General features: G+C 47.7%; 4 protein-coding genes across 4 annotated transcripts; all 4 read left to right on the top strand.

The window, feature by feature from the left end:
* Positions 1-5,999: 5,999 nt before the first annotated feature.
* N7533_006499 (VOC family protein) lies at positions 6,000-6,534 on the top strand (the record flags this gene model as incomplete). Its single annotated transcript, XM_057103149.1, has 3 exons — positions 6,000-6,216; positions 6,307-6,449; positions 6,502-6,534. 3 exons carry the CDS (start codon positions 6,000-6,002, stop codon positions 6,532-6,534), a joined length of 393 nt encoding a protein of 130 aa, XP_056958106.1.
* A 1,139-nt stretch (positions 6,535-7,673) lies between these two features.
* On the top strand, positions 7,674-7,970 carry N7533_006498 (uncharacterized protein; the record flags this gene model as incomplete). Its single annotated transcript, XM_057103148.1, has 1 exon — positions 7,674-7,970. One exon carries the CDS (start codon positions 7,674-7,676, stop codon positions 7,968-7,970), a length of 297 nt encoding a protein of 98 aa, XP_056958105.1.
* Positions 7,971-8,278: 308 nt separating this feature from the next.
* N7533_006497 (uncharacterized protein) lies at positions 8,279-8,818 on the top strand (the record flags this gene model as incomplete). Its single annotated transcript, XM_057103147.1, has 1 exon — positions 8,279-8,818. One exon carries the CDS (start codon positions 8,279-8,281, stop codon positions 8,816-8,818), a length of 540 nt encoding a protein of 179 aa, XP_056958104.1.
* A 1,190-nt stretch (positions 8,819-10,008) lies between these two features.
* On the top strand, positions 10,009-10,628 carry N7533_006496 (SBDS family protein; the record flags this gene model as incomplete). Its single annotated transcript, XM_057103146.1, has 3 exons — positions 10,009-10,172; positions 10,315-10,438; positions 10,572-10,628. The coding sequence occupies 3 exons, from the start codon at positions 10,009-10,011 to the stop codon at positions 10,626-10,628; spliced, it is 345 nt and encodes a 114-aa protein (XP_056958103.1).
* Positions 10,629-10,791: the final 163 nt, after the last annotated feature.

Genomic DNA, 10,791 nt, shown 5'->3' with positions numbered 1-10,791 from the left:
TGACATGCCCGCCAAAGTCAGCAACCGGCGGTATTGAAATTGACGGTCATCGCGGATTTGCCGCACTAGACGTATCCTACGAGGGCGTAGAATACACGTGCCACGCCCACACGGGAGAGTAACATCACCGGCAACGTTTGAAGTCAACAAGCACATCTTCCCCACCATGCGTCACAAACTGGCCTGGCATCTTTCGAGTAACAATTGGGCCATTGTGACCGTCGCGGCAATAGACTGGCCGTACTTGCGAGGCTGCTTCTGCCAGCGAGTCCATGCTACTCGGTAGTGAAATCGAGGAGGTATTCGGTCGGGTTGCGGTTCCATTGAGCATAGCATCGGGGGGAAACAGCGAACTTCATTTTAGCGACTTGACAACATGGTTAGTTGGCTTCCAAATTATTCTAGTGCAGCACGGTTCCTGGTGACTGAAGGTGGTACAGACCTGCCCGTCAATGAAGTCTGGCATCGAGCATAGGCAAATCAAAGACGATGTAGCAGGCGTTAGCTCGATAACACGTCAGAAGGCCCGGAATCACTCCGTATCGCGGGAGATGGATGTTGGCGATGTTGGCAATATCTGCCAATGCATAGCCGTTTCGTATTTGCTGTTCGTGCGCCAGGCAAATCTTCAACGTGTCAGGACAAAGTGCCACTGGAGGAGAGAGTCATGGTATTTGGTCTAGGGTAAATTAGGAACTGGCCTGAATCGAATGCTCTCGTGGCGAGAAATCTGGGGTAGATCTAGTGTTGCGGGTTGGCTTGTCGCTTGCTCAGATACCACTGGGGCTTCATAGCGCTGGCTCTTAGCTGGTGATTGGTAACTTGACGCATCACTGGCTAATTCTGCTTTTATATAAACCCTAAAAACCGTGATATCTCTCGGTTGCCGTCCATGCTATGCTTCTCTTTGCTGTCGCCGGGGCTGCGATGGCTCACTTGGTCTAGCATGGGATCGGGTCATAGCTGCCGACAACCCTTCGGATCTGACGTGGGACGAGGGGTTCATAGCCGCCCTAATAGGATAAGCCCCTAATGCAGTGTCAGTTAAGTTCCGATCGGACAAGTAATGCCGGAGATGAAAACACTCGGAATATTACCATATGGCTAATCAGAGGGCATCGAGCCCTCCTGGACCGGGTCCACTAGATACGTCGAGCGAACGGCCGTTTCAACCAAGTGTGTCGAAGCAACGAAGGCGCAAGTATTCTCGCAGTGGCTTGGCCCATCAAACTGGTATACCTGGCTGGTGCACCTGGCTTAGTTTCAAGGACGACGGGGAATACGGCTAAGTAGTATCGAGGGCAATATTGACATTCGCCCTATGACGAGAAAGAGACATCAGCGATATTTTCCGAAGAACAGAGAGCCACAAACAAATAGACTCCGCACTGAGGCTTTAAATGCAGTCTCAGGCATTGGGAATAGGCAGTGGCAACGCATGGGGCAACTTACAAGACATGGGCAGGCTCATTTAAAACAATCGCTTTCCTAACAGAGAGTGATCAGCACAGGCTAACTACTCTCGAAACTGCCGGAGTGATTGAAACATACTTTGCCAGCTACTGCTGCGTGTGGCGTTCTAGTTCGATCAAGTCGACTTGGTGGTGGCTGATTTCGATCTATGATAAACCATCAGTAGGTAGCTTATGGGGGCCTTTCGTTACTCACTGTCTTCGCAACATGAGTTGATTATCGAGACCATTCCAGGTCCGTTGATTGAATCCCCAGAGGAACAGCCGAGACGGAACTGATATTCGACATTTTCCATGTTAGCATGGTCTCAAATGATCGGGTCACTAAACTTACCTGCCGTTTACAGATTTCAGTGTCGAGCATAATCAGACTAGGAGCAATACAACAGGTCAGTTAGATCACAAGTACATCACAGTTCGGGGTCTGGTCAGTCCGTACTGGAGGAGAGTAGCTGGCGAGGTCGAGAAATTTTCGATATTCTTTGCTCAAGATGACAAGGGAATGCTTGAGAACGACCATTCTGGTGGCGAGAGTTCCGGTACTTATAGCCTTGCATCCAACCCTTACTCTCGAGTCGATGTAACAATCCTTGCGAATTGTGAGGGTCTCAACACCGCTGACCCTCAGATTTCAGCTGGTTCAACATTTAACCATTGATCAGATGCAGTATTAGGAGGCACTGCGGCTTTTTCTTGATAATTGAGTATATCAAAAACCATACCTCACTGTTGGCACCGTTTCAACACTCCCGGCGGTCCTCACAAAAGCGCCGATGACGTGTTTCAGTATTCATCAACATGGGTTTGTACTTTATCGCTACCAGAGGTGGCACAACAACGGCCACCTCATTCAAATATGTTCACTGATAATGGGCAGTGTTTCGCCGATCAAAACGTTGAATGATGTTTGCGTCGTCGTTGTCGTCGTCTTTTCTTTCCCTTTTGTTAGGGTTTCACGCTAGGTCGAGGTCTGACTTGCATGTATGTGAGTGCCTATACGCAGTGCCGGATCTGCCCATTTTGACAGCTCTTTTTTTCTGATTGTTTTCTGCTATCGCTACGGAGCAGAACTGTGCTATCTGCATTGTTTTTTGATATTGCTATTTGCTTCTTCAAGACCCGCAAAGTACCTCCTTCGCTCAGTTTTATTCCTGAGCAATAGACGAGGCTCCAATCTTATTATTGTTCGGGTATGATGTTTTGGTGCACTTTGCCAGCCCAGTCAAGCCATTGTCGGAGCAAATATCCCACGATCCGGAAACTGTTTTCGGGGCTACTTTTGACCCGAAGATGTGTTCGTATCCCGCGAGATAATCATACGGGGAAATCGGCTCGAGTTTGAAGTACTGACTAGTGCTGACTAGTGCTCAATCGAATCATTGAGTTTAGTAGTTGAGACAAGACCTATTGCAAAGTGCTAACCGATACTATTATAGACAAAGCGCCTCTCCATGGTCGAAGAAATATGGGTAATCTGTCATCGTATTATGTGGCCCCTATTAGTATCAGGGCTTCAAAAGACTAAGAGCATCTCAAGAAGTTCATCTCAGAACGAGAACTCTACAGGTCTCTCATTCCGGTCTTTCTCCCAGGTACGAATCATTCATATGTAGACTGATCGGTTCCACACCCACGATTGTCAAGGTTGCTTCATCTGGTCACTGCCCCAGCTACAACTCGTGAAGCTATTGAAATCAGCTGCTTCTCCTTACCAAAGCTTCCGTTGGCTGCGAGATGGTCCTCTTCGTGCGCGGAAATCAAGAAAATGGCATTGCTGCCATCGGCTTTGGCTGCACGGTAACAGTGACCTGGACAGAGGCTGTGTAAGTTCACATCATAGAGTGATAGCCTTTGCATGAGTACTTTCGTGCGACCCGCTCCACATGTGAGGTATCCGATCGGTTTATGAGGAGACAGTCTGATTGATTCCACTCACCTCGCTCGAGTGACCAGAATTTGGCTTCAATTTACTGTCCGAGTAGTTGGTCTGGTACATCTTGCATCAGAGGCTGGGGATTGTTGGTTAGACAACTCTGTGTTTGTATGTGTATTGCTTGCGCTGGCTGGTCACCAGAGGCTGGCAGTCACCAAATTTGTATAATATCTGGTCAATACCCTTCCCCGGGCGGAGGCCGACGATGAAGCAGATTGAGCTTTTCGTTGAGACGCTCGCTCTCCATCCCTCTTTCCAACCGTCCTTGCTCCTCAGGGGCCCTCCACAGGCCATCAAGGAAGTCCTGAAGACTTCTAGTTCTTCCGGCCTAGAGGGACTGCATGCTACTGGCAGACTGTCCGTCCCTAAAGAATATCTGGCTCTGCTCCTCTCCAGTTAGGGGCCTTGTTCATCCAGGGAAGCCCAGCAGGCCACTATCTGCATTCTGAAGGGCTATCGTGCTATACTGTAGTAGGGCGCTCGTGTCCGCGACATGAATCAAGGTTCGGGATAGCCGATCAACGACGATAACTTCATGTTAGATTTTGGCTTAGAGCAAACCATATGGCTGATAGGGATCTCGGAGAGAGAGAGTCGAGTTTCCGAATAATCAGAAGATGCTGCAGTGGTTGCAACCTGCACGCCCCTCGAATGTCAGCGCCAAACCCCTTTGGGAAAGGTTTGCCGTGGGGCGGGCTCTTGTGAGTTTGGGTATGCTCGGTTTGTCCACTGCCTTGGCACTCCCTTTTCGGGCAGTTGTGATTCATATCTTCCCATACAGAGCTTTCCTTGCTGTCTTTGCTGTCGTGGGTCGAATACAGGAAAGAGAGGCGGACCAAGAAATTTGGGGCTCAGCAACAACCATGCAACCTTTGCTATCGGTGCTAGAATATACGTGGCCAATTCTATTAGAGAGATCTTACTACAGCGTTATTACCATAAAACTGGATTTTTAACTAATTGGGGCTGTGTCAAGGATACGGGCCAGCCAATGCCGCCTTTTACGGAGTCCTGGTCGAATCCGTTCCATGACGATCCGCCAAAAGGATTTCCAAGAACATAATATTCCTCAATCCTGGTGGAGGGGCTGAAGGGCCTAGAGTTTGCTGAATTGAAGGCAGGGGGAAAGGACAAGGGAAACAGGAGGAGAAAGAGGTAGTAAAGGGAATCTGTCATTGCTGTACTTTTTGAGGCGGTCATGGCGTGACGGCTTTCGTATCTCGCAGAGAAGCACGGCCTGCTACCGGAAACTCAATCTCAAGGGCGACCAATTAGAACCACTAAACAGGCTATTTTGGTCCTCTCTAACGCGATTGACCGAGTGTAGTATACACACGGAGTTTTGACCTTAGCAGCTTTTAACTTGAAATGTGCCTTCATTGGAGTCCAGAAAGTGAGCCTGAATACCCACCTATGTGCAGGGAAAATCCCAGTCGTGGCCAGAAAATGAATTATGCGCTTCATGACTAACCGGCATGCTAGCATTGGATTCAAAGATCTCCGAACCGAGGTCACGCTTCTGGCAAATGCGGCACGAGCACAGGGTCCACCCCTCTCGTCTATTCTATTTCTACTCTTCAACTATGACCTAGTCAACCAACCCGTAACCTTCCACGGCGGCGCAGTGCGTTGCTAGAGCATCTCGATCAACACTGCAAGATTTTGGCGTGCGTACAGTCCTGAATGGGCAGTTTTTCAGGACATGTGAATGAAAGAAGTCGTCAATTAATATGTTCTCTCCATGGAATGGAAGCGAAACCCAACTGAATCTGAGTGTAAAACGGTGGTACAAACCGTCTCCGTGTTTTCACATAAATCGATATAGTTGCCTCAAACCTGGATACTCCACGCCAGGCATTGTATCAATGCTGCTACCACCTTGAGAGCCTGCTAAATGAGAATGATCAGCTTGTTTCCATTTCATCGACAGAATAGCCATTGCGTCACTGTGGTCGTCTACGTAAGAATTGTCTTGCACTAACACGTCGCTTCTCGACCCCTATCTGAGAAAACACTAGTCTGGATTGGGGTACAGTAGGACTGACCACTGCCCAAGTGCTTGGCGTCGTATAATGTAGAAAACTCTGGCGCTCAATGAGTGATCGTTACGTTACTGCTTAGGATATCCTAAATATGGTTCCCGAATGGCTGGCGATCTGTGGATCTAATCCTCCCACTTTAGTTGACACAATTCCCTCCACAGGTTCGATGGTGTATAGATGTGAACGACAGCGACCGTGAAGTCTATACATCACGAGCCTTGGTCAACTCGCTTACGGGCGCCGAATCCCCGCTCAGATAAACCCTTTCTTCTGGGGGAAAGAGGGGAAGCTTTCCGTAATACCGTCTATGTGATGGGACGCTAGGATATGATATCGTACTCTCCTTATTATAGACAGGAAAGCTGGTAGCAACGTTCACATGGTTCATGCTGTTTGTGGCTAGTGGTGCTCGTATTGTCCAGGCAGCATTGTGGTCCGTGCTGTCCTTGGTTGTATACCCGACCCATGTTCCCTTCCCTTGATATATAAAAAGATGGCAAAGGAATCTCCTCAAATATAACCTGACCTTTTCTCAATTAATCAACAGCCAGGATGTCCAGCAACATCGACCATCTCACTATCACTGCTCCGGAAGAGCACTTCGAGCCTCTCATCGAGTGGTATAAGAAGGCTCTCTCTCCCCTAGGTTATAAAGAAATCATGCGTTTCCCAAATATTGTCGGACTGGGCAGCGAGATCCCCGACTTCTGGGTCGCCCAGAAGGAGACACATATCCCGTCGGGGTTCCATTTTGCCTTCACTGCTCCTAGTACGGTGACCTCTCCTAGACATTCCTCCTATGGACGGCTTTCTTGCCAAGACCCCAAGATATTTGGATTCATGAACTGACCCGAGATAGACCGTGCTGCTGTTGATGCGTTTCACACAGCTGCTATCGATGCTGGGGGCACCTGCAATGGCAAGCCTGGGTTGAGACCAGAGTATCATGAGAATTACTACGGGGCTTTCGTTTTGGATTTATTGGGGAACAATGTGGAGCTTGTAAGTCCAGGTACCTTACTTCCGCATCTTCCTGGCTCATCTGGGGTTCTAGGTTGCCCATTCGCCTGAAGGCCAGAATGAATAATGCTCTTGCGGAGTGGAGGGTTTGGTCGTGACACTATATAGTTGGAAAAAGAATGGATTGGTGTTTCTCGTCAATTTGCCCAGGATAACCAACCGGCTACTACGTGTTTATTTCCATATTAAGTTTAAAAAATGACATGACCTGGATGCAGACACCACTTTAGAAGAACGTGATGGGTCCGAATATTAGGTCACTTGTAGCTTGATGCACTGCAGTAAGTGAGGTATTGTGACTCAAAATCCAAGGAACTGTGAAGATCTTTTTTTTTAAAAAAAGAAAACTTGCGATTTAGCGCTTTACTCTTTGTCATTCTGGTGAGCGGGCGTTCTGGGCTAGCTTTTAGACACGAGAACTCTAGTAATGCCGAAGGTTGTTGTTGCTATCATCAGGAACCCAAACTGCTCGCGGTAATGGCCGCTCTCGTTGGTATGATTGGAGGATCGGTTGCACTATCTTGGATGGCTCTCGCCATCCGGACCATCACACTAATATGCTCTAGGCCAAGGGTTCACTGGTGCTCAGTGACTGACTTGGACTAGAAGCTGTCCGCTCCCCCTCTCCGCCTAGGTAAAACATAACTGGGAGGGAGATCCTAGTACTGTAATGCACAATTTACCGTACGTAGTAGCATGGTTCCTCGATTCCCTGAAAGGACTTAGCGTGTGTAAGGTCTGTTAGGCAAGGGTACGGTTGAGAACAGATTGTTGGCGTTGAAAGCACAGCGACCTAAAGCAACTACAACCCAGAATCCTTCCAAAATAACGATGACTATTTAGCAACGCATAACACCAACCTTCAACGTGATGATTCGTGGGTCGTCGGGTACCCGCACAAGCGACTGTGACCTGACGTTGTCCGCAATCTAGACGAACAGACCAACAGCTCAAAACAATCAACCGTCAAGGGAGGTTAAGACAACAATGCTATATACTGATTCAACTACAGGGCTCGTTGGTAATTCAACTTTGGGTAATTAACTGATGCGATGGTCGAAACGCGAAATCTAATTACCTCTCAATATACCCCAAAGCCTCTATGTAGAAGACTGTGGAGGATCTGATCGTCGGCCGATAGTCCTTAACCGAGTAAGCATCGCTTTTTAAACACGATTCTCAATCGTGACTCTCAGTGGGCATCAAATGTTCCATGCAGGTTTCCTGGAACCGCAGGCGGTGGTCATGGACGTCGACGAACCTCCAGATTCAAGTGGCGCAGAATGCGCAGCGTCAGCCTCTGGTGAAGTCCATAGGGAAGCCGTGATACTCGAAGGAATTGCATGTAGAGTGGATCAGGCATACGAAGCGCTGTGGCACGCTCGGATAGAGTATTTGAACTCGGGCGGCCTGAGGGCAGTCCTCTGGCACACTGGCACTTCGTACCGACCGCTGGCGCAGGCGCAACTGGTGGCAACGCCGCAGCGCCTATGTCTGCACTAGTTGAGAAATTTTGAAATGACCCATTCGGATATTATGAAAATGCCATTAGCAAGTAATCCTGTTGCGAGTATTTGTTTCTAAGTGGGGAGAGGCGATGAGATCGCACTAAGGCCGGAAGGAAAGCCGGATCTTCGTGCGAGTTACCGACCCGTGGTTGAAAGCTCCGACCAATCAGCCGCTATGTACTTTCCAAGTTTTGAATGTTTTTGCTGTCACACTTACATATGTATGCGCTCACGACTGTACCCTTTTGTTGGAAAACAAAAGGGCGTTATATTTTATCTAACTTCACATAATCGCTCTATAATATGGATCGAGTTAGAAGAAACTACCGAACGCGTCAACTGATGGAGCGGTTGCGAGAGCAAGAGGATGAAAACGATTACTTCGGCTTTGATCCTGTTGCTCCATTGGCGGACAAAAGATACAAGCCGCACCAGGAAACTGGAAATCATTCAACCCCACAAATGCAGGATATCGCGGGGCATTTGTCTACAAGCTTATGTCTCAAGGAGCCGGAATCTCGTGACTTACCAATGAGACTGAGTCCGGAGTTCTACCATCCTGATAATGCTTTTCAATGCCAAAATGAAGAGAAAGGCTGCACCACACCGGACTTTTGGGGATTCGACCCCGCCATTCCTTCCAAACAAGCACCTATCCCCTCGGAGAAAACTTGGACTGAACCCGGGTTTAAAGTAGAAAAGCCTGCTGGAAAGACAACGGACAATGTGGTACAAATATTTCAGATCCCTATTGGATTTGAACTATTTGAAAAGAACCGCGGAAAGCCGCCTGTGGCACGCAGCAAACCCAATCATGCACTCTCACCAAATAGGCAGCCTTAATGAAAGCGGAATTTCAGACATTTGCAATTCGAACGACACCTTTACAGCATACGTTACCTCGTGTTTTCTTTTTAAAACCAGCTTGATTTCGCGGCAACGATGTCTCGATGAATGGGAAGAAAAGCCAAACAGCAACAACTACCGTTTTCGTGAAGCATGTGGATAACAGTTTAATGGGATTTGCACAAAATTCGTGTCAAACTCAGCAACGAGAAGCATTTCTGGGGCCTCCATGTCGAGACATCCATTTCATGCGATCTACATAGCGAAAATCAAGCTCTAGCTGAATCGTTGTGCTACGATCTGCCATGACCTTCCACACTAAAACTAGCCACCGACCACAGTAGATCTCCAATAAACCGAGGATTTACTGCAAGGCACGGCAACGTAATGCGTTCTTCTAAGAGAGGAACCCCTGCGATGAGGGCTCTCGAGTCCTCTATTTATGAAGTATTGCAGCTCCTAACGCAATGCCCGGCACTGAAAACCAAACTCCAGAATCAGGAACAAGAAAGTGCGCTGTGGCACGCCATCACCCATGAAACTTGTTGCAGGCTACTTTGCAAATCAGCTCTCTCCTGAGCCCAGCCATGTCTTTCCTAACTTACCCCCGTGCGAAATGCTTTCCTGCGATGAACTGTTCACGATCCAAGAGATATCCATATTCGCAGTCAAAGTAGTTCGATAATTTAGAAAGTTGTTCTTACTACAGTTCCTTGAAAGTAGACACAAAAGGGCTTCAAGATTACATATTCATTCATTGGCTTCAATAGTGTCACACATAACCTCCTTCCAATCACAAGTCGCACATAGGGCAATACCACGCTTCGAACCCACGCGGAGTAGGCCTCTTGAACCATCCGACGAGAAATTCTTCGGCTTCGACCCAGTTTTGGCCCCGAGGCTATCATCACCAAATGATCCTCAGAAGGCAGAGGTAGAGAACTCGGTTGAGCTCACTAATTCATCTCAAGATAGCTCGACTTTTCTAGCACCCAAGGAAATGTTTCATGAGCAACATAAGATTGATTCGGCTTCTTTGGATCACATGAATACTTGATAACCCTCCCCCCGGCAAAATATTTCTTAATCTTTAGCGCCCGTATATAACCTTCTGTCATCTGTTTTACATATTTTCACTCACTTTCACAGGCTCTATTTGTATCAAGAGATACAAACATTCAGCCACAATGGTCGGAGCGAATACAAGACAGTCCAAGGTTTTCTATCAGGGCCAGACTGAGGACTTCGTCATATTTGTTGCAGACATAGTCACCGCGCAGAAATGGAAGACAGATCATTCAATCCCGCTTGAGCAGGTGATGGATGTGTGGAAGATATACTCTTCGCATCAGTAGGTACCCGCTCCTGAATGCTCGTATATTGCTCGATGTCAAAGAATATATATTGGCGCAGTCAACAAATTTTGGCCTTGTCGGCAAAAAATCCCTATAGGCGCAAAGCTACCTGCTAACGATACCTTGCAATTTTACTAGACATGGATCTCAATGGATGCATAATGAAGCCAGCAGGGCCACTCTTACGCATGAGTTCGGGACATCCAATGATCGGGAGGTCATCTTCCATATCTTGGAGAAAGGCGAACTTCAGGAGGGTACCGTGCGTAACAACCTCTCTCTTCGCCTGATCTCTTCAGGAGCCCTGTCAGATCAGTCATTATCCCATATTACATAGGATCTCAACACAAAGCCATTTTCTTTGAGACGAGTTCTAACCATCCTACTACATGCAGGCCTCTGAACGACAAGGAGTTAGGAACGAATCACAAGGATCACGAGGCATTCATTAGAGTTCAGGTGAAGACAGATCATTGTGTGGCCCCTTATCCTCCTCTTATTATCGAGACTCTTATTCGCACTTTATTACGACCCATTCAATAACCCCGCCAGCAGCATAATCTTATCTTCGCACATTTTGAGAACATGGATCTGAGATTGATTATCCTAATGACC

Source organism: Penicillium manginii, assembly GCF_028828005.1.
Source record: "Penicillium manginii strain IBT 31320 chromosome Unknown utg000005l:1.0-5665137.0:1.0-5668048.0, whole genome shotgun sequence".
Taxonomy (NCBI): Eukaryota; Fungi; Ascomycota; class Eurotiomycetes; order Eurotiales; family Aspergillaceae; genus Penicillium; species Penicillium manginii.
The sequence above is the reverse complement of the archived record's forward strand: the minus strand, read 5'-3'. Positions and strand labels throughout refer to the sequence as shown.